The 24,212-nt window shown below is 45.8% G+C and overlaps 2 protein-coding genes across 4 annotated transcripts in view; one reads left to right on the forward strand and one right to left on the reverse strand.

The window, feature by feature from the left end:
* Positions 1 to 1,310: 1,310 nt before the first annotated feature.
* LSM3 (LSM3 homolog, U6 small nuclear RNA and mRNA degradation associated) lies at positions 1,311 to 6,185 on the reverse strand. Its single transcript, XM_063941259.1, has 4 exons — positions 6,087 to 6,185; positions 2,886 to 2,996; positions 2,705 to 2,800; positions 1,311 to 1,917 (listed from the first exon to the last, which is right to left on the reverse strand). Exons 1-4 carry the CDS (start codon positions 6,105 to 6,107, stop codon positions 1,837 to 1,839), a joined length of 309 nt encoding a protein of 102 aa, XP_063797329.1. The 5' UTR covers positions 6,108 to 6,185; the 3' UTR covers positions 1,311 to 1,836.
* Positions 6,186 to 6,199: 14 nt separating this feature from the next.
* Positions 6,200 to 24,212, forward strand: part of XPC (XPC complex subunit, DNA damage recognition and repair factor) — a 68,761-nt gene continuing 50,748 nt past the window's right edge. For all 3 annotated transcript variants that reach the window (XM_063941256.1, XM_063941257.1, XM_063941258.1), the window contains exons 1-6: positions 6,200 to 6,409; positions 11,809 to 12,010; positions 19,034 to 19,146; positions 19,667 to 19,787; positions 20,078 to 20,162; positions 22,223 to 22,380. In XM_063941256.1, the coding sequence (XP_063797326.1) occupies positions 6,301 to 6,409; positions 11,809 to 12,010; positions 19,034 to 19,146; positions 19,667 to 19,787; positions 20,078 to 20,162; positions 22,223 to 22,380 (788 nt within the window). In that variant the 5' untranslated portion in view covers positions 6,200 to 6,300. The remainder of the gene's footprint in view (positions 6,410 to 11,808; positions 12,011 to 19,033; positions 19,147 to 19,666; positions 19,788 to 20,077; positions 20,163 to 22,222; positions 22,381 to 24,212) is intronic.

Here is a 24,212-nt window from a genome sequence, read left to right on the forward strand (position 1 = left end):
GCAGCCGACAACACTAAGTGTGTGTTATATAGAGATTGCAAAAAAACAGGGAAACGGCTGCGCAGTGTATCAGGGAAAAAATGAAAAGAGCCGACGTTTTGTTTAAAAATTAACACAATTTATTAACCATGAATACTGAATAAAAATATGCTTTTCATAAAACTAGTAATTTAAAAGTTAGTAGTATGTATAACTGTATAATGAAACACACCTTGATGAATATAGGTATCGTAGGAAATTTAGGAGCAGCTTATATAAGGAGACTTGTTGAAGATCCGTAATTACTCACAAGGTTTTCACTTGTGGATTCATTTGTATAGATGATAAATGAAAAACGGTCCCAAATAGTGCACAATGTGCCCGTCACAAAGCTGTGTTGCTGTAATGTATACCTCTCCTGTGGGCTGGTCCGAGACCGGGCGTCCCCGGTTCTTGATCCTGCAATGCCCACTCGTGCTATGCAGCAAGGAGATGGTAAAAGCCGCCGGGCTGATGTAGTACGTGAGACGGATGTAGCTGATAGGAGCCGCGTGCTGGTATGTGCGGCTTGCGGGAACCGAAGTGCCGGTATGAAAGTCCGTTGGATCTTGGCAGAGAGCTGCTGGTGTAGATACCTGGATCAAGGTGGATAATGAGGCGGGGTCCTAACGCGTTTCGTCACGTATCACGTGACTTTTTCAAAGGTGTATTCCTACCTCTGTGCTCAGCAGTATTTAAAGCCAAAGTGGCTAAGTGTATACAGGTGTAATAGATCTGTAATAGACTGAAGTAGATGTTTATAACTACTTTATTGAGACATTTCTAAACTGCCTCTACTAAAATTTATTAGGCACTTTAGTGTATGAGCTGACGTTTTAAACCACAACAGTTTCTTAATGATTACTTCTTTTATCTTGTACACCTGTATACACTTAGCCACTTTGGCTTTAAATACTGCTGAGCACAGAGGTAGGAATACACCTTTGAAAAAGTCACGTGATACGTGACGAAACGCGTTAGGACCCCGCCTCATTATCCACCTTGATCCAGGTATCTACACCAGCAGCTCTCTGCCAAGATCCAACGGACTTTCATACCGGCACTTCGGTTCCCGCAAGCCGCACATGTGGTGGGCAAGTGTAGAAACTGTATGTACGACTTCTTGCTCTTTGTCCATGATGAATAAGAATAAAAGATGATCACTTAGCCCATGAAAATATTCCAATATTGGCGAGAATGAGAAAAGACATGACAATAAGTACTTGCTGGGGGAGGGGAGGGATGAGGGGCGGATGGGGGTTATAAAGGGGAAAAAAAAATACACAAACAGATTTTCAGCTCATGAACAGTTTACTTTACAAGTCATCACAAACCAGCTCAAAACAAATGATGGCACCAATGATCATTTCACGGCAATTCTCAAATGAAGTATATCTTCTGTATACAGTAAAACCTGTACCAGCCTTCTGTTGCAGAGTCAAATATAAAAAGAACTTTTCAGTATTTCACAAAATATCATATTTCTAAATAATGTAAAAAACAACTAAAGTCTGTGGCATCTGCCAAGGAGGTGAAAACAGTGGACGTCTGACTTTCCACAAACTGAATATTAAAAAGAAAAGAAAATCTAGAAAAAACTTTGTAGGGAAGTGGAGCCGTATTTAGGCTGACAATTATGACAATGATATTAATTGCGGAACACACGGCTGCCCAATATTCTGCAGACACACTCGGCACCAAGAGAGACCAGGACAGGTAAAGGTGTTTTGCCAACTCAACCCAGAACCTAAGCTGTTAGGGAGGCGGCCAGTTACGGATATTCTGGTGCGTTACGGACGCCATGTGTTTGCGGGTTCATCAGCCGACCCTCAGGGGAGGAGCAACAAGTACAACACCGTCTCCTCTAACAAACAGCATGGGGATGTTCCTCTTCGTAGACTGGAAGAAAGGAAAAAATAAAAAATGGCATTTACACAGTTTTGTGGATAGGGAAAGAACTTCGAGTGTTCAGCTTACATACAAAACAGCTGAAAGATGGCTAAGCAAACTCTTATGCTCTGATTCCCTGTTAATCTCAATGAACTAGATTACTATTTACGTAAAGGGGGGTACTCACGGAGCGATCGCTGCTTAAAATCTAAGCAATCTGACTAGATTGCTTGCTTAGATTTTAAGCATGATCGCTCCATGTGTACCCCCCACAGCGATAGCGATGCGCAGCCCCGCGCATCGCTACCGCTGCTGCTAGATTGGGTGAAGTGCGCGGCCCCCCCGTCTCCCCCCGCACGCTCAGCACACATCGCGCTGTGCTGAGCGGCGGGAGAGATGTGTGCTGAGCGGTTCGCTCAGCACACATCTCTCTCACATCGGTCAGTGAGTACTGGCCTTTAGATGGTAGATTATCACGGACCACAGGTGAAATGCATGAATACATGGCAGCAGATTAAAAAAAACCCAGGACCTCCTGCAATGAAATCCCATACTCACTGTCCACCTGGTATCATAAATAACAGGCTGTACTCGGCTAGAGCTAGGTAACTATTTTATGCTGCAAGTTTAATTAACAATGACAGCAGTCATCAGCAACTTCCCCGCAGAGCCAGCCTAACAGCAGGACAACTGCCCAATAAACCAGGGACATTGGTATCTGGGCAAGGCAGAACATCTGAGCATTTGCAATGCTTTACATTTTTTTTTGCACATGCAGCTACAGGTCTTAAGATACCTTGTAGATCTCCTCATAGGTTTCCTCATCGATCTCAATGGTTGTCACCGTTTCTTCAACATCTCCCAGTATCATATTAAGGTGCTGGTCATATGCCTGGTTAGAGAGTGGAGGGTGAGCAATGGTCGGTTCAGGGGTCTACTACTCAAGCAGGACACACAACGAGTAACTGATCACTCACGTGTAGCCGTCCTCGGAGCTCCCGCTCGTTCCTCATCTTCACATAAATCCGCTCGTCCAAGCTCAGCCGGATCAAGTCCAGAGGCTCCTCTACAGTGTTCGTGGTCTGTTGCTATTATGCAAATAACAGGAAAAACCATTAGAAATTCCCAGCATTAAACATACCAAATATGGTGTTAGGTGCCATGAATAAATGCATCCGGCACTAATGACTTCACAGGCGTTTACAGGTCATGGCAGAGGGCAATGCTTTTACTTGCGAGACTGTGTTAGTAAAAGCTTTGCCCTTCTATCAGGCTCAGAAGTGCCGCGTTCTACAGCCAGATGCTTTTGCATAAACCCCCAAAGCTCTTCTGAGGCAGCCAGAAATCAACAATGAAACAAGCATAGACAGCAATTGGCATAAGAAGTCTCCTCCTCGTTTGTTTTTAATTTATTAGGGTTTTAAAATATAAAATAGACCCCTAGGAGGGAATGCACTTTTTTTTTTGCACACCAGCCTAAGGTACAGAGCACGTACATTATTCCCGGGGACACCAGTATCCTACCAGCTTAAGGTACAGAGCACGTACATTATTCCCGGGGACACCAGTATCCTACCAGCTTAAGGTACAGAGCACGTACATTATTCCCGGGGACACCGGTATCCTGCCAGCCTAAGGTACAGCGCACGTACATTATTCCCGGGGTCACCGGTACCCTGCCAGCTTAAGGTACAGAGCACGTACATTATTCCCGGGGTCACCGGTACCCTGCCAGCTTAAGGTACAGAGCACGTACATTATTCCCGGGGACACCAGTATCCTGCCAGCCTAAGGTACAGCGCACGTACATTATTCCCGAGGACACCGGTACCATGCCAGCCTAAGGTACAGAGCACGTACATTATTCCCGAGGACACCGGTACCATGCCAGCCTAAGGTACAGCGCACGTACATTATTCCCGAGGACACCGGTACCATGCCAGCCTAAGGTACAGAGCACGTACATTATTCCCGAGGACACCGGTACCCTGCCAGCTTAAGGTACAGCGCACATACATTATTCCCGAGGACACCGGTACCCTGCCAGCCTAAGGTACAGAGCACGTACATTATTCCCGAGGACACCGGTATCCTGCCAGCCTAAGGTACAGAGCACGTACATTATTCCCGAGGACACCGGTACCATGCCAGCCTAAGGTACAGAGCACGTACATTATTCCCGGGGACACCGGTATCCTGCTAGCCTAAGGTACAGAGCACGTACATTATTCCCGGGGACACCGGTATCCTGCTAGCCTAAGGTACAGCGCACGTACATTATTCCCGAGGACACCGGTACCCTGCCAGCCTAAGGTACAGCGCACGTACATTATTCCCGAGGACACCGGTATCCTGCCAGCCTAAGGTACAGAGCACGTACATTATTCCCGAGGACACCGGTACCCTGCCAGCCTAAGGTACAGCGCACGTACATTATTCCCGAGGACACCAGTATCCTGCCAGCCTAAGGTACAGAGCACGTACATTATTCCCGAGGACACCGGTACCCTGCCAGCCTAAGGTACAGCGCACGTACATTATTCCCGAGGACACCGGTACCATGCCAGCCTAAGGTACAGCGCATGTACAATATTCCCGAGGACACCGGTATCCTGCCAGCCTAAGGTACAGAGCACGTACATTATTCCCGGGGACACCGGTACCCTGCCAGCCTAAGGTACAGAGCACGTACATTATTCCCGAGGACACCGGTACCATGCCAGCCTAAGGTACAGCGCACGTACAATATTCCCGGGGACACCGGTATCCTGCCAGCCTAAGGTACAGCGCACGTACATTATTCCCGGGGACACCGGTACCCTGCCAGCCTAAGGTACAGCGCACGTACATTATTCCCGAGGACACCGGTATCCTGCCAGCCTAAGGTACAGAGCATGTACATTATTCCCGGGGACACCGGTATCCTGCCAGCCTAAGGTACAGCGCACGTACATTATTCCCGAGGACACCGGTACCCTGCCAGCCTAAGGTACAGCGCACGTACATTATTCCCGAGGACACCGGTATCCTGCCAGCTTAAGGTACAGAGCACGTACATTATTCCCGAGGACACCGGTATCCTGCCAGCTTAAGGTACAGCGCACGTACATTATTCCTGAGGACACCGTTACCATGCCAGCCTAAGGTACAGCGCACGTACATTATTCCCGGGGACACCGGTACCCTGCCAGCCTAAGGTACAGAGCACGTACATTATTCCCGAGGACACCGGTACCCTGCCAGCCTAAGGTACAGAGCACATACATTATTCCCGGGGACACCGGTATCCTGCCAGCCTAAGGTACAGCGCACGTACATTATTCCCGGGGACACCGGTATCCTGCCAGCCTAAGGTACAGCGCACGTACATTATTCCCGGGGACACCGGTACCCTGCCAGCCTAAGGTACAGAGCACGTACATTATTCCCGGGGACACCGGTATCCTGCCAGCCCAAGGTACAGCGCACGTACATTATTCCCGAGGACACCGGTACCATGCCAGCCTAAGGTACAGAGCACGTACATTATTCCCGAGGACACCGGTACCCTGCCAGCCTAAGGTACAGAGCACGTACATTATTCCCGGGGACACCGGTATCCTGCCAGCCTAAGGTACAGCGCACGTACATTATTCCCGAGGACACCGGTACCCTGCCAGCCTAAGGTACAGCGCACGTACATTATTCCCGGGGACACCGGTACCCTGCCAGCCTAAGGTACAGCGCACGTACATTATTCCCGGGGACACCGGTATCCTGCCAGCCCAAGGTACAGCGCACGTACATTATTCCCGGGGACACCGGTATCCTGCCAGCCCAAGGTACAGCGCACGTACATTATTCCCGGGGACACCGGTACCCTGCCAGAACACAGCATAAAGTGATGCACCCCACTGTTACTACATACCTCCATGACATGGTGAGACTGCAATAAATAAATAAATATATTATGTGTGTGTGTGTGTGTGTGTGTGTATATATATATATATATATATATACACACATAAACGTGGGCACAGCAGTGCAGCCCCTGTCACACATGTAGCAGGAGGGCTGAGCACCCACGCCGCCCAACGTGGCCTGCCTGAGCATGAGACCCCACCCCCTCCCTCCTTAGGAAGCAGCGGCCGCCGGTGGCCGGTTTCTGGGTCCGGCGGTTTGGTCTCCCCGGTGCTCACCTGCTCCCCGTCGTCCGCCATCTTGGATCGCGCGCGCACCGGAAGTGACCGGAGATTTATGCTGCCGTCGACCTCGGGCGGTGGATCAGCCAATCACAGGGCGGCTCCGGGGACACGTGTCCCCCCCGGAGTTTGTGTTATACAACAACCGCGGCAGCAGCAGCAGCATGTAAGGGGAGAGTACGGGGAGGGGGTGATCCGCTGCCGGGGTGTGATGGCCAAGCGCCGGGGTTCCGTGGACTCCAAAGTCGGGGGCAAAAAGCCGAGGAAGCAGCCGGCCAAGAGGAACCGCGGAGGGGAGAGCGGAGGTGCAGCGCGGGGGGGTGAGTCTACTGCCCGGGGGGTTGGGGGGGATGGTCACCATCATTATCGCCACTGCCATCATTATCGCCAAGATTATCACCACTGCTATCATTATCGCCAATGTTATCATCACTGCCGTCATTATCGCCAAGATTATCACCACTGCCGTCATTATCGCCAAGATTATCACCACTGCCGTCATTATCGCCAAGATTATCACCACTGCCGTCATTATCGCCAAGATTATCACCACTGCTTTTATCACTATTGCCATTATTATCACCACTTTTATTGTCATCACCAATATTATCACCACTACTATCATTATCACCACTGATGTCATTATCACCAATATTATCACCATTGCTATCGTCGCCAATATCACCATTGTCATTATCACTATCACTATAATTTTGTCACTATTTCCATTATTATCTCCATCATCACCATTACCGCCATTGTTATCACCACTTATCATCATGATCACTATCATCATCACCATTACAGTTATCACCACTGTCATCACTTATCACCATTACCATCACTATAATTATCAGTACATGATCCTGGGGCCAGTCACAGTGATTATATTGGTGTTGGTGGTCAGAGTATTACTGTCAGACACATCCTCTCCTGTCATCTGTAATAATCACCATAATAACAGTATCACTGCAACCTCTCCTTACATCAGTAATATTTATACAATTCACTGCATCTCCTGCAATCAGTAATAATATTATTATTATCAGCGGCATCTCCTGCAATCAGTAATAATATTATTATTATCAGTGGCATCTCCTGCATTCAGTAATAATATTATTATTATCAGCGGCATCTCCTGCAATCAGTAATAATATTATTATTATCAGCGGCATCTCCTGTATTCAGTAATAATATTATTATTATCAGCGGCATCTCCTGTATTCAGTAATAATATTATTATTATCAGCGGCATCTCCTGCAATCAGTAATAATATTATTATTATCAGCGGCATCTCCTGCAATCAGTAATAATATTATTATTATCAGCGGCATCTCCTGCATTCAGTAATAATATTATTATTATCAGCGGCATCTCCTGCATTCAGTAATAATATTATTATTATCAGCGGCATCTCCTGCATTCAGTAATAATATTATTATTATCAGCGGCATCTCCTGCATTCAGTAATAATATTATTATTATCAGCGGCATCTCCTGCAATCAGTAATAATATTATTATTATCAGCGGCATCTCCTGTATTCAGTAATAATAATATTATTATCAGCGGCATCTCCTGCATTCATTAATAATATTATTATTATCAGCGGCATCTCCTGCATTCAGTAATAATATTATTATTATCAGCGGCATCTCCTGCATTCAGTAATAATATTATTATTATCAGCGGCATCTCCTGCATTCAGTAATAATATTATTATTATCAGCGGCATCTCCTGCAATCAGTTATAATATTATTATTATCAGCGGCATCTCCTGCAATCAGTAATAATATTATTATCAGCGGCATCTCGTGCAATCAGTAATAATATTATTATTATCAGCGGCATCTCCTGCAATCAGTAATAATATTATTATCAGCGGCATCTCCTGCAATCAGTAATAATATTATTATTATCAGCGGCATCTCCTGCATTCAGTAATAATATTATTATTATCAGCGGCATCTCCTGCAATCAGTAATAATATTATTATTATCAGCGGCATCTCCTGCATTCAGTAATAATATTATTATTATCAGCGGCATCTCCTGCATTCAGTAATAATATTATTATTATCAGCGGCATCTCGTGCAATCAGTAATAATATTATTATTATCAGCGGCATCTCGTGCAATCAGTAATAATATTATTATTATCAGCGGCATCTCGTGCAATCAGTAATAATATTATTATTATCAGCGGCATCTCCTGCATTCAGTAATAATATTATTATTATCAGCGGCATCTCGTGCATTCAGTAATAATATTATTATTATCAGCGGCATCTCCTGCAATCAGTAATAATATTATTATTATCAGCGGCATCTCCTGCATTCAGTAATAATATTATTATTATCAGCGGCATCTCCTGCATTCAGTAATAATATTATTATTATCAGCGGCATCTCGTGCATTCAGTAATAATATTATTATTATCAGCGGCATCTCCTGCATTCAGTAATAATATTATTATTATCAGCGGCATCTCCTGCATTCATTAATAATATTATTATTATCAGCGGCATCTCCTGCAATCAGTAATAATATTATTATTATCAGCGGCATCTCCTGCATTCAGTAATAATATTATTATTATCAGCGGCATCTCCTGCATTCAGTAATAATATTATTATTATCAGCGGCATCTCCTGCATTCAGTAATAATATTATTATTATCAGCGGCATCTCCTGCAATCAGTAATAATATTATTATTATCAGCGGCATCTCCTGCAATCAGTAATAATATTATTATTATCAGCGGCATCTCCTGCATTCAGTAATAATATTATTATTATCAGCGGCATCTCCTGCAATCAGTAATAATATTATTATTATCAGCGGCATCTCCTGCAATCAGTAATAATATTATTATTATCAGCGGCATCTCCTGCAATCAGTAATAATATTATTATTATCAGCGGCATCTCCTGCAATCAGTTATAATATTATTATTATCAGCGGCATCTCCTGCAATCAGTAATAATATTATTATTATCAGCGGCATCTCCTGCAATCAGTAATAATATTATTATTATCAGCGGCATCTCCTGCAATCAGTAATAATATTATTATTATCAGCGGCATCTCCTGTATTCAGTAATAATATTATTATTATCAGCGGCATCTCCTGCAATCAGTAATAATATTATTATTATCAGCGGCATCTCCTGCATTCAGTAATAATATTATTATTATCAGCGGCATCTCCTGCAATCAGTTATAATATTATTATTATCAGCGGCATCTCGTGCAATCAGTAATAATATTATTATTATCAGCGGCATCTCGTGCAATCAGTAATAATATTATTATTATCAGCGGCATCTCCTGCATTCAGTAATAATATTATTATTATCAGCGGCATCTCCTGCAATCAGTAATAATATTATTATTATCAGCGGCATCTCCTGCAATCAGTAATATTATTATTATCAGCGGCATCTCCTGCAATCAGTTATAATATTATTATTATCAGCGGCATCTCGTGCAATCAGTAATAATATTATTATTATCAGCGGCATCTCCTGCAATCAGTAATAATATTATTATTATCAGCGGCATCTCCTGCAATCAGTAATAATATTATTATTATCAGCGGCATCTCCTGCATTCAGTAATAATATTATTATTATCAGCGGCATCTCCTGCATTCAGTAATAATATTATTATTATCAGCGGCATCTCCTGCAATCAGTAATAATATTATTATTATCAGCGGCATCTCCTGCAATCAGTAATAATATTATTATCAGCGGCATCTCCTGCATTCAGTAATAATATTATTATTATCAGCGGCATCTCCTGCAATCAGTAATAATATTATTATTATCAGCGGCATCTCCTGCAATCAGTAATAATATTATTATTATCAGCGGCATCTCCTGCAATCAGTAATAATATTATTATTATCAGCGGCATCTCCTGCAATCAGTAATAATATTATTATTATCAGCGGCATCTCCTGCAATCAGTTATAATATTATTATTATCAGCGGCATCTCCTGCATTCAGTAATAATATTATTATTATCAGCGGCATCTCCTGCAATCAGTAATAATATTATTATTATCAGCGGCATCTCCTGCAATCAGTTATAATATTATTATTATCAGCGGCATCTCCTGCAATCAGTAATAATATTATTATTATCAGCGGCATCTCCTGCAATCAGTTATAATATTATTATTATCAGCGGCATCTCCTGCAATCAGTTATAATATTATTATTATCAGCGGCATCTCCTGCAATCAGTAATAATATTATTATTATCAGCGGCATCTCCTGCAATCAGTTATAATATTATTATTATCAGCGGCATCTCCTGCATTCAGTAATAATATTATTATCAGCGGCATCTCCTGCATTCAGTAATAATATTATTATTATCAGCGGCATCTCCTGCATTCAGTAATATTATTATTATTATCAGCGGCATCTCCTGCATTCAGTAATATTATTATTATTATCAGCGGCATCTCCTGCAATCAGTAATAATATTATTATTATCAGCGGCATCTCCTGCAATCAGTAATAATATTATTATTATCAGCGGCATCTCCTGCAATCAGTAATAATATTATTATCAGCGGCATCTCCTGCAATCAGTAATAATATTATTATCAGCGGCATCTCCTGCAATCAGTAATAATATTATTATTATCAGCGGCATCTCCTGCAATCAGTAATAATATTATTATTATCAGCGGCATCTCCTGCAATCAGTAATAATATTATTATTATCAGCGGCATCTCCTGCAATCAGTAATAATATTATTATTATCAGCGGCATCTCCTGCAATCAGTAATATAACGATGCTTGTTATATGTATATAAATAATATGCTTTCTGTAGCACATCATGCCTGACCCTGTATAACGTACAGTACATTATACAGTCTCTGTAAGTAATAAGAACGTTCCGCCTGCACCTCTCCCAATGTACACTTTTCTGTATGTCACTATTAATGTCATCATTATGTTCTCTATTCGTATCGTTGTCCTTGTCTGGGTGGTACTCATTAAAGCAGCTGTGTCGTCACTAGAGTTGATCGTTGTCCTTGTCTGTATGTATTGATGTGTTGTGTTCACTCACCTGCCGCTATTTCCAGTCTGAGTGAAAGTTATTGTTGGAGATTTTTTAAGGCTTGTGGGTCTATTCACGAAGCAGTGAAAAGAGTGGAGAAGTGAGCCAGTGGAGAAGTTGCCCATGGCAACCAATCAGCATTGAGGTATCATTTATAATTTGCATACTATACAATTGTACGGAGCAGCTGATTGGTTGCCATGGGCAACTTCTCCACAGGCTCACTTCTCCCCTCTTTCACTGCTCCGTGAATAGACCCCTTGGAGAGAGATAAAGGGATCTATTTACTAAGCCTTGGACAGAGAGAAAGTACCGGCCAATCAGCTCCTACCTGTCATGTTACAGGCTGTGTTTGAAAAATGACAATTAGGAGCTGATTGGCTGGTACTTTATCTCTCTGCAAGCTTTGATAAATCTCCCCCATTATGTGACAGCCCTAAGCCTGGATGGGAGGGGGAGATACGGAGGTATCCCAGTACCCAGCAGCTAGCTGCTTGTTACACATCACTGTACTTCTTGCTGTGTAAATGTTTTCTTGCATTAGTTTGTTTCTAGCCGTTCTCTGTGTTTATCAATGTTAACTGGTTTCATTCACTGTCTTCTGTATTCTCCGGTGGTTTATAAAACCCCAGATGGTAAGGGGGAGGCACCTGAATACGGGAAGGCCCAGAATAAGAAGAGCAAGGATGCAGCCCCAGCTGCACGAACCACAAGAAAGGCTGTTAGAGGCGCAGACAAGGCACCTGCCGGGGACGGCGTGCAGAAACCACCTCCTAAAGCCAAGAAAGCAGCCGCCAAACTAGTAAAAACAGAAGACACAGAGAAGGAGATCGAGTGAGTAGCGCTCACCTGACTGCACTACAAGTCTCAGCGCTGGCAGTGTAATGTCATATATGCTTGCATGAATTGTGGGATTGACCATCTCTGGTATGTGCGTGTTTTATGGATAATGATGACATTACCCAGATAATGTTGTGTAATATTTAAAGCTGCTCCGTTTGTCATATTGAGCAGTCTATAGTCATCGTTATACAGATGAGATGCTGCATGTTGATTGATCTTTATCACTTATAAACCGGCAGGCATATGCAGTTGGGCAAAACCATGTGCACTGCAGTTGCGGCAGATGTAACAAGTGCAGAGAGAGTTACATTTGGGTGGGTTATTTTGTTTCTGTGCAGGGTAAATACTGGCTGCTTTATTTTTACACTGCAATTTAGATTTCAGTTTGAACACACCCCACCCACATCTAACTCTCTCTGCACATGTTACATCTGCCCCACCTGCACTGCACATGGTTTTGTCCAACTGCTAACAAATTTGCTGCTGCGATCAACTCTAAATTACCCCCATAGTACTTGATGCAAGACATAGGGGTCTATTCATGAAGCAGTGAAAAGTGTGGAGAAGTTGCTCATGGCGACCAATCAGCATTGAAGTAACATTTATAATTTGCATACTATGAAATTATACAGAGCAGCTGATTGGTTGCCATGGGCAACTTCTCCACTGGCTCACTTCTCCACTCGTTTCACTACTTCATGAATAGACCCCTTATTCAACACTGTATGCAGGAGGTATAAGGTCCCGGCCTTCCAGGGAGGCACAATCACACCCCCAATAGGTGTGACCACACCTCTTTCTGTTGTGTAACATGTACCGAGTGCCCTGGAATTGACATTTGGGTGTGGCCACAGCTCTCATGTGCTAATTACCTAGGGGTCATTTTACTAAGATGGGAGTTCTATTTAAGACGGGATGTTGTCCAGAGCAGCCAATCAGATTCCAGGTATTATCTTCTAGAAGGTGGTAGATAAATGAGAAGTAGACTCTGATTGGTTGCTATGGGCAACATCGTATCTTAAATAGAACTCCCATCTTAATAAAGTTACCCGCTAGGCTCAGAAGATCTCCTGGCAGCCGAGACACTTGCAGCTATGTGTAATACTATGAAACCGGTTTCAACCCTGCCAGCTTTGTTAATAAAATCTAACATTTGCTCAGTGTAAATGATTATTAACAGTATACAACTGGATTTACTAACATAATGCATGGGTGCAGTAGCACACTCAACCTATACTATGTTCTTGTCAACCTCCCTACATATGGAATCTACATTCTTCATAGCTGTCAGTAATCCCTATTTTCAGCTATTTCACAAGCAATATTTCTCTGACGTCCTAGTGGATGCTGGGAACTCCGAAAGGACCATGGGGAATAGCGGCTCCGCAGGAGACTGGGCACAAAAGTAAAAGCTTTAGGACTAGCTGGTGTGCACTGGCTCCTCCCCCCTATGACCCTCCTCCAAGCCTCAGTTAGATTTTTGTGCCCGAACGAGAAGGGTGCAATCTAGGTGGCTCTCCTGAGCTGCTTAGAGTAAAAGTTTAAATTAGGTTTTTTATTTTCAGTGAGTCCTGCTGGCAACAGGCTCACTGCATCGAGGGACTAAGGGGAGAAGAAGCGAACTCACCTGCGTGCAGAGTGGATTGGGCTTCTTAGGCTACTGGACATTAGCTCCAGAGGGACGATCACAGGCCCAGCCATGGATGGGTCCCAGAGCCGCGCCGCCGTCCCCCTTACAGAGCCAGAAGAGCAGAAGAGGTCCGGAAAATCGGCGGCAGAAGACGTCAGTCTTCAACAAGGTAGCGCACAGCACTGCAGCTGTGCGCCATTGCTCTCAGCACACTTCACACTCCGGTCACTGAGGGTGCAGGGCGCTGGGGGGGGGGCGCCCTGAGACGCAATAAAAACACCTTGGATGGCAAAAAAATGCATCACATATAGCTCCTGGGCTATATGGATGCATTTAACCCCTGCCAGAATACATAGAAAAACGGGAGATAGGCTCCGCCCCCTTATCGGCGGCCTTATCTCCTCAGCACACTGGCGCCATTTTCCCTCACAGCTCCGTTGGAGGGAAGCTCCCTGGCTCTCCCCTGCAGTCACTACACTACAGAAAGGGTTAAAAAAGAGAGGGGGGCACTAATTAGGCGCAGTATAAACAATACAGCAGCTATAAGGGGAAAAACACTTATATAAGGTTATCCCTGTATATATATAGCGCTCTGGTGTGTGCTGGCAAACTCTCCCTCTGTCTCCCCAAAGGGCTAGTGGGGTCCTGTCCTCTATCAGAGCATTCCCTGTGTGTGTGCTGTGTGTCGGTACGTTTGTGTCGACATGTATGAGGAGAAAAATGATGTGGAGACGGAGCAGATTGCCTGTAATAGTGATGTCACCCCCTAGGGGGTCGACACCTGAGTGGATGAACTGTTGGAAGGAATTACGTGACAGTGTCAGCTCTGTATAAAAGACAGTGGTTGACATGAGACAGCCGGCTACTCAGCTTGTGCCTGTCCAGACGTCTCATAGGCCGTCAGGGGCTCTAAAGCGCCCGTTACCTCAGATGGCAGATATAGACGCCGACACGGATACTGACTCCAGTGTCGACGGTGAAGAGACAAATGTGACTTCCAGTAGGGCCACACGTTACATGATGGAGGCAATGAAAAATGTTTTACACATTTCTGATAATACGAGTACCACCAAAAAGGGGTATTATGTTCGGTGAGGAAAAACTACCTGTAGTTTTCCTGAATCTGAGAAATTAAATGAGCTGTGTGATGATGCGTGGGTTTCCCCCGATAACAACTGATAATTTCTAAAATGTTATTGGCATTATATCCTTTCCCGCCAGAGGTTAGGGTGCGTTGGGAAACACCCCCTAGGGTGGATAAAGCGCTCACACGCTTGTAAGGGCTCTACCCTCTCCTGAGATGGCCGCCCTTAAGGATCCTGCTGATAGAAAGCAGGAGGGTATCCTAAAATGTATTTACACACATACTGGTGTTATACTGCGACCAGCAATCGCCTCAGCCTGGATGTGCAGTGCTGGGTTGGCGTGGTCGGATTCCCTGACTGAAAATATTGATACCCTAGATAGGGACAGTATATTTTTGCCTATAGAGCAGTTAAAAGATGCATTTCTATATATGCGTGATGCACAGCGGAATATTTGCCGACTGACATCAAGTCTAAGTGCGTTGTCCATTTCTACCAGTAGAGGGTTATGGACACGACAGTGGTCAGGTGATGCGGATTTCAAACGGCATTTGGAAGTATTGCCTTATTAAGGGGAGGAGTTATTTGGGGTCGGTCTTTCTGACCTGGTGGCCACGGCAACAGCTGGGAAATCCACGTTTGTACCCCAGGTCGCCTCTCAACATGAGAAGACGCCGTATTATTAGGCGCAGTCTTTTCGTGGACAAGCGGGCAAAAGGTTCCTCATTTCTGCCCCGTGACAGAGGGAGAGGAAAAAGGCTGCAGAAATCAGCCAGTTCCCAGGAACAGAAACCCTCTCCCGCCTCTGCCAAGCCCTCAGTATGACGCTGGGGCTTTACAAGCAGAATCAGGCACGGTGGGGGGCCCGTCTCAATGAATTTCAGCGCGCAGTGGGCTCACTCGCAAGTAGACCCCTGGATCCGTCGGGTGATATCTCAGGGGTACAAATTGGAATTCGAGACGTCTCCCCCTCGCCGTTTCCTAAAGTCGGCTTTACCGATGTCTCCTTCTGACAGGGAGACAGTTTTGGAAGCCATTCACAAGCTGTATTCCCAGCAGGTGATAATCAAGGTACCCCTCCTGCAACAAGGAACGGGGTATTATTCCACACTGTTGTGGTACCGAAGCCGGACGGCTCAATGAGACCGATTCTAAATCTAAAATCTTTGAACACTTACATACAGAGGTTCAAATTCAAGATTGAGTCACTCAGAGCAGTGATTGCGAACCTGGAAGAAGGGGACTACATGATGTCTCGGGACATCTAGGATGCTTACCTTCATGTCCCAATTTACCCTTCTCACCAAGGGTACCTCAGGTTTATGGTACAGAACTGTCACTATCAGTTCAGACGCTGCCGTATGGATGGTCCGCGGCACCCCGGGTCTTTACCAAGGTAATGGCCGAAATGATGATATTCCTTCGAAGGAAGGGAATTTTAGTTATCCCTTACTTGGACGATTCCCTGATAAGGGTAAGATCCAGGGAACAGTTGGAGGTCGGTGTAGCACTATCTCAGGTAGTGTTGCGGCAACACGATTGGATTCTCAATATTCCAAAATCGCAGCTGGTTCCGACGACTCGTCTTCTGTTCCTAGGGATGATCCTGGACACAGTCCAAAAAAAAAAAAAAAGGTGTTTCTCCGGGAGGAGAAAGCCAGGGAGTTATCCGAGCTAGTCAGGAACCTCCTAAAACCGAGCCAAGTCTCAGTGCATCAATGCACAAGGGTTCTGGATAAAATGGTGGCTTCCTACGAAGCAATCCCATTCGGCAGATTCCACGCAAGAACTTTCCAGTGGGACCTGCTGGACAAATGGTCCGGGTCGCATCTTCAGATGCATCAGCGGATAACCCTGTCACCAAGAACAAGGGTGTCCCTCCTGTGTTGGTTGCAGAGTGCTCATCTTCTAGAGGGCCGCAGATTCGGCATTCAGGACTGGGTCCTGGTGACCACGGATGCCAGCCTGCGAGGCTGGGGAGCAGTCACACAGTGAAGGAATTTCCAGGGCTTATGGTCAAGCCTGGAGACATCACTTCACATAAATATCCTGAAGCTAAGGGCCATTTACAATGCTCTAAGCTTAGCAAGACCTCTGCTTCAAGGTCAGCCGGTGTTGATCCAGTCGGACAACATCACGGCAGTCACCCACGTAAACAGACAGGGTGGCACAAGAAGCAGGAGGGCAATGGCAGAAGCTGCAAGGATTCTTCGCTGGGCGGAAAATCATGTGATAGCACTGTCAGCAATTGCGGGAGTGGACAACTGGGAAGCAGACTTCCTCAGCAGACACGACCTCCACCCGGGAGAGTGGGGACTTCACCCAGAAGTCTTCCACATGATTATAAACCGTTGGGAAAAACTCGACAGGTATTGCGCCAGGTCAAGGGACCTTCAGGCAATAGCTGTAGACGCTCTGGTAACACCGTGGGTGTACCAGTCAGTGTATGTGTTCCCTCATCTGCCTCTCATACCCAAGGTACTGAGATTGATAAGATGGAGAGGAGTAAGCACTATACTCGTGGCTCCGGATTGGCCAAGAAGGACTTGGTAACCGGAACTTCAAGAGATGCTCACGGAGGATCCGTGGCCTCTACCTCTAAGAAGGGACCTGCTCCAGCAAGGACCCTGTCTGTTCCAAGAACCGCGGCTGCGTTTGACGGCATGGCGGTTGAACGCCAGATCCTGAAGGAAAAAAGGCATTCCGGATGAAGTCATCCCTATCCTGATCAAACCCAGGAAGGATGTAACCGCAAAACATTATCACCGCATTTGGCGAAAATATGTTGCGTGGTGCGAGGCCAGTAAGGCCCGACGGAGGAAATTCAACTGGGTCGATTCCTACATTTCCTGCAAACAGGAGTGTCTATGGGCCTGAAATTGGGGTCCATTAAGGTTCAAATTTCGGCCCTGTCAATTTTCTTCCAAAAAGAACTAGCTTCAGTCCCTGAAGTTCAGACGTTGTAAAAAGGGGTACTGCATATACAGCCTCCTTTTGTGCCTCCAGTGGCACCTTTGGTTATCAATGTAGTTTTTGGTTTCCAAAAGTCACATTGGTTTGAACCACTTAAATTTGTGGAGTTAAAATATCTCACATGGAAAGTGGTCATGCTGTTGGCCCTGGCCTGGGCCAGGCGCGTGTCAGAATTTGGCGGCTTTATCTTGTAAAAGCCCTTATCTGATTTTCCTTTCGGACAGGGCGAAATTGAGGACTCGTCCTCAGTTTCTCCCTAAGGTGGTTTCAGCGTTTCACCTGAACCAACCTATTGTGGTGCCTGCGGCTACTAGGGACTTGGAGGACTCCAAGTTGCTAGACGTTGTCAGGGCCCTGAAAATATATGTTTCCAGGACGGCTGGAGTCAGAAAATCTGACTCGCTGTTTATCCTGTATGCACCCAACAAACTGGGTGCTCCTGCTTCTAAGCAGACTATTGCTCGTTAGATTTGTAGTACAATTCAGTTTGCACATTCTGTGGCAGGCCTGCCACAGACAAAAAATCTGTAAATGCCCACTCCACAAGGAAGATGGGCTCATCTTGGGCGGCTGCCCGAGGGGTCTCGGCTTTACAACTTTGCCGAGCAGCTACTTGGTCAGGGGCAAACACATTTGCTAAATTATACAAATTTGATACCCTGGCTGAGGAGGACCTGGAGTTCTCTCATTCGGTGCTGCAGAGTCATCCGCACTCTCCCGCCCGTTTGGGAGCTTTGGTATAATCCCCATGGTCCTTTCGGAGTTCCCAGCATCCACTAGGACGTCAGAGAAAATAAGAATTTACTTACCGATAATTCTATTTCTCATAGTCCGTAGTGGATGCTGGGCGCCCATCCCAAGTGCGGATTGTCTGCAATACTTGTACATAGTTACAAAAATCGGGTTATTATTGTTGTGAGCCATCTTTTCAGAGGCTCCTCTGTTATCATGCTGTTAACTGGGTTCAGATCACAGGTTGTACGGTGTGATTGGTGTGGCTGGTATGAGTCTTTCCCGGGATTCAAAATCCTTCCTTATTGTGTACGCTCGTCCGGGCACAGTATCCTAACTGAGGCTTGGAGGAGGGTCATAGGGGGAGGAGCCAGTGCACACCAGCTAGTCCTAAAGCTTTTACTTTTGTGCCCAGTCTCCTGCGGAGCCGCTATTCCCCATGGTCCTTTCGGAGTTCCCAGCATCCGCTACGGACTATGAGAAATAGAATTATCGGTAAGTAAATTCTTATTTTGTGTTCATGTCGCTGAAGGCTGTGTGGAGCGTTTTCATCTAGGTGTCGTGTATACTTTATACTGTGTCTGCTTTGTTCAGAGACTTGCTAAGTTTGGAGTCCATAGCGATCGTTCCAGATGCAACCGTTAAAGATGGCTGCAGTAGCGAAGAGGATGCGGAGGACAGTGACGAGGAGTGGGAGGACGTGGAAGGTATTGTTAAATGTGTAATCTCTGGAAATGAGGGCGTGAAAGTAGAATTATTCTGCGCTTTCTCTGTTCGAGTATGTTGTGGTGATTTTTTTTTTCAAGTTTGCCAAACTTTGTGTTGCAGCGCCCTCTACCTGTGAGTTACAGTACATGTCTGACGTGTTATATCGAATGATGCCCAGGGGTTGATTTTAGTTGGGTGTAAACTATAAACTTTTAAAAGTAGAACTTATCATTGTGTTCTTGCCACTCTTCAGAAGAATTGTGTTCATTTGCATCCTGTGTATTTGTGTGTTTGTGGGGGGGGGGGGGGGGGTCGGGGGTGTTTGCCCTTTACTCTTAAACAGCCCCTTAATATTCAGCATTTAGCGTTGTATAAGCTGAGTCACTTTGTGTCTAGTCCAGGACCCCTTTATTATAAATACCTGGCTTGTTCCCTTCTATGCAGTGAAGATCTTTCTCGGCCTCTCTGATGCAGGCTCACGTGAGTGTCTGAAAATCTCAGTAAATCTCTTTTTTTCAGAGCTCAATGTGCCGGCATTGGAGGCGTTACAAGCCACGACATCTGATGATCCGGGTTTACCCACAAAGCCGGTAGAGATAGAAATCGAGACAGCGGAGGCGGCGAGGAAACGGATGAGGAGGTCATTCATTAATCACTCTAGAATGATTGACTGTAATCACTGATCTGTAATGTAACCGTGTGTACTTCCTTGTCTTTGTTGTGTCTGTAATATTACTGTCATAATATAAAATCTTGCAGATTTTATTTTTTTATTATTGTATTGTTTGGTGAGGGAAGGGCAGGGGTTAAAGTCCTACCTATATTTTGGAGTGGCTGCAAAAAGCGAAGGTGGAGATAATACGGTAAAGACTGCAGGAGTGGACTATAAGATGCTTGAAAGGCTGACATATCTCTTTTAATGCCGTGCAGAGAGAAAAGGAAAGCGGAGTTTGCTGCGTATATGCGCAGAATAATGAACCGATTCAGCAAGGATTTGCGGGACGATACGCATAAGGTGAGAGATGAGATAGCGAGAGTGAAAACTATGGGGGGAATTCAGACCTGATTGTAGCAGCAAATTTGTTAGCAGTTGGTGCAAAATCGTGTGCACTGCAGGGAGGGCAGATGTAACATGTGCAGAGAGAGTTAGATTTGGGTGGGGTGTGCTCAAATTGAAATCTAAATTACAGTGTATAAATAAAGCAGCCAGTATTTACCCTGCACAGAAACAAAATAACCCACCAAAATCTAACGCTCTGCAAATGTTATATCTGCCTCACCTGCACTGCACATGGGGGGGTCATTCCGAGTTGATCGCTAGCTACCGATGGTCGCTGCGTAGAGATCATTTAAAAAAACTGCAAAACTACGCATGCGTATGGCGCGCAATACGCACGCTCGGCGTACGGGTACAAAGAGCATCGTTGTTTTGCACTGCTTCTAGCGACGATTCCATTCGCACAGCCAATCGCAAAGGAGATTGACAGGAAGTGGGAGTTTCTGGGTGTCAACTGATTGTTTTCTGGGAGTGTTTGGAAAAACACAGGCGTGTCCAGGCGTTTGCAGGGCGGGTGTCTGACTTCAAGTTCCGGGATCTTCGTCGCTGCAATCGTCGCACGGAATAAGCAGGGCCGGCTCTACCATTAGGCAGGTTTAGGCGGCTACTCCTGGAGGGCCCCACTGAATTAATCTATTACAAAACTAAAGTATGTCTCTGTATGCGGCCTTCTTGTACACTGTGCTGGATGCTGCTGCAGGTCTAATCAGGTACAGCCGCCGCTATCAGGCTGCACCAGTGCCTCGGAGCTTCCTCCGTGCTGACAAAATTTTGTGACTTTGTTTACAATATGATTTTTTCACTTTAAAAGTTCTTGAGTGTTGTCCATTTATATAGATATAATGATGCAATTCACTCCGGCCCCCCTAGTGGCCACCTGCATCTCTCGTTCTAGAGATGGTGATGGGGTGGGGTGGGGGGAGGTTGCAGGTTATGGGGCACTAGGCTGAAGCTTTGCCTAGGGTGCAGCGAGATCTTGTACCGGCCTTGGGAATAAGTAACTACAGGGCTGGTCTTGTTCTGCACGAAATGTGTTTGTACCCGCTCGGCTGCACAGGCGTTCGCACACTTCCCCGTGGGCGGCGACTATGCATTTGCACGGCTACTAAAAGTAGCTAGCGAGCGATCAACTCGGAATGACCCCCTTGGTTTTGCCCACCTGCTAACAAATTTGCTGCTGTGATCAGGTCTGAATTACCCCCTAGGGTTGTTATAGGCAGAGTGCTGAGAAATAAGACGGACAGACGGCAGAACCCACACATGATATATACTCCGTGCCTCTCGGAATGACTCCACAGTTGTGAAATATTTAGCAATAATATGTAGCAATGGAGGAAAATTAGGGATGTAGCCTTTACTATATCCCACAGATACGCACATCTGTGAGATTTACTGTACAGCGGGATTATTCTTATACCCATTAAACCCTAGAATTGAAACCTTTACATATAATGATGTTGAGGGCTAGGATCCGTGGCTACGCTTCGATAAGAGCGTAGTTTGTGACAGAGGCACGAGGAATCCAGTATTCCATCAAGAGTAAAATATGTGAACAAATATTTCCCAGTTGTATATTAGGTGATACAAAATGAATTTATTGTTTCAAAATTATTCATATAGGACAGCTGCCTTCATCTGTTAATGTTGCAGGACTGAGGGGCAGATGTATTAACCTGGAAAAGGCATAAGGAAGTGATAAACCAGTGATATGTGCAAGGTGATAAAGGCACCAGCCAATCAGCTCCAATATGTAAATTAACAGTTAGGAGCTGATTGGCTGGTTCATTTATCACCTTGCACATATCACTGGTTTATCACTTCCTTATGCCTTCTCCAGGTTAATACATCTGCCCCTGAGTGACCAATCCTGTAACTGGCAGAACCATGTGAGACACATAATGATAGGTTACATAAGGAAATACATTCCATCCTATAGACGCTCTGTACTGCACATTGTTACTCTGTGTTACGGTGTCTCCCGCATTCACCTGTTTTGTGATACCTCTGTCACCCTCCAGGTTCACCTGCTCTGCCTTCTGGCCAGTGGTTTCTACCACAATGACATATGCAACTTGCCCAATCTCCAGGCTGTGGCGCTGTCTGTGGTTCCCGTCAAGTTTGTCAATATTCCAGCCGCTCGTGTGGACGTGATCTACCTGACAAACCTAGTCAAGTGGTAAGTTGTCCTCTGCCCTTCTGTCTCACTTTGTGCAGTGCAGTATTCAGTGACGGGGAATCTTTATCAATGAGATTGAAGTTCCAGGCAGGCCTGACATGGAATAATTCCTATGGCTGAGATGTTCACATTACACTGTAAGTATTGCATTATAAGCCACAGTATCCTGAATAAAATACTGTTATAACCGTGACTTGGACCTACTCATCTGCGGTTGATCCCTACTGTGTTGTGATTATTCGCTACAATTGTTCCCAGTAGTTGTCTAGATGAGCGATTTCCCTCATTGCACTCCACACAGGGCCTAATTCAGATCTGATCGCAGCAGCAAATTTGTTAGCAGTTGGGCAAAACCATGTGCACTGCAGGGGGAGCCGATGTAACATGTGCAGAGAGAGTTAGATTTGGGTGGGTTATTTTGTTTCTGCAGGGTAAATACTGGCTGCTTTATTTTTATACTGCATTTTAGATTTCAGTTTGAACACACCCCACCCAAATCTAACTCTCTCTGCACATGTTACATCTGCCACACCTGCAGTGCACATGGTTTTGCCCAACCGCATGGTTTTGCCCAACTGCTAACAAATTTGCTGCTGCGATCAACTCTGAATTAGGCCCGCAGAACGCAACAAGAGAAAGTGCTGTGGCAATCGGGTGGAACACGAACCCTCTAAGCCACGGTAAATGTGTTGGTCATGGATTGGAAATACAATGCATAGAATTCAATTACCCCTGGCACTTAAGCTTGTAGCTCCCAGGTTAACTGCTGGGGGGCTGTTCAACACAGCCTGCAGTAAGTGCCCGGCAGGGCTGCACTTAACACAGATTTCTGTTTCCACCCTCCTGAGGTGCAAACAGAAATCCATGGTAAGCAGGGCTATCAAGGCTTACCGTGGCTGCCCATGAGCATTTAATAAGTCTGGGCACTTTAATCCAAAATATATGGGTTGCCGCGTAAGAAAAAGGCTTCTGATTGAATACGTGTTAATCCCGGGGAGCTGTAGCCATGCGGTAAGCCTCTCTATAGCTCTACCTGTCCTGTTTCACCAGCAAGTCTAGTGCCTGCAGCAGTCTACATGGGTGGTCTTCAGTTTGCCGAATGTCGGGAACCCGGCGCACAGTATACCGGCGCCGGAATCCCGACACCCGGCATACCGGCACATATTCTCCCTCGTGGGGGTCCACGACCCCCCTGGAGGGAGAATAAAATAGCTACGCGCGCCACCGTGCCCGTAGTGTGGCGAGTGCAGCGAGCCCGCAAGGGGCTCCTTTGCGCTCGCCACGGTGTCGGTATGCCGGCGGTCGGGCTCCCGGCGCCGGTATGCTGGTCGCCGGGAGCCCGGCCGCCGGCATACCATACTACACCCGTCTACATGACCGTGAGAGATGTTACCAGACTAGGCTGACTGCTGTGCGAGGCTGTTGTAAAGACATGGGGGGTAATTCAGACCTGATCGCTGCTGTGCGTTATCGCACAACGGGCAATCAGGTCTGTACTGCGCATGCACCGCAATGCGCAGGCATGACGGACTGCAGCAACGGGGTTCGCCGGTCAACGACGGGTTTGTGCGAAGGATCCATACGCACGGGCGATCGCAAGGGGACTGACAGGAAGAAGGCGTTTGTGGGTGGCAACTGAGCGTTTTCAGGGAGTGTTTGGGAAAACGCAGGCGGCCCCAAGCGTTTGCAGGGAGGGTTCCTGATGTCAACTCCGGTCCCAGACAGGCTGAAGTGATCGCAGCGGCTGAGTAAGTCCTGGGCTGCGCAGAATCAGTTTGTGCAGCTCTGCTACACATGCGATCGCACCTGCACAGCGAAAATACACTCCCCCT

This window comes from Pseudophryne corroboree, chromosome 9 (assembly GCF_028390025.1).
Source record: "Pseudophryne corroboree isolate aPseCor3 chromosome 9, aPseCor3.hap2, whole genome shotgun sequence".
NCBI lineage: Eukaryota > Metazoa > Chordata > Amphibia > Anura > Myobatrachidae > Pseudophryne > Pseudophryne corroboree.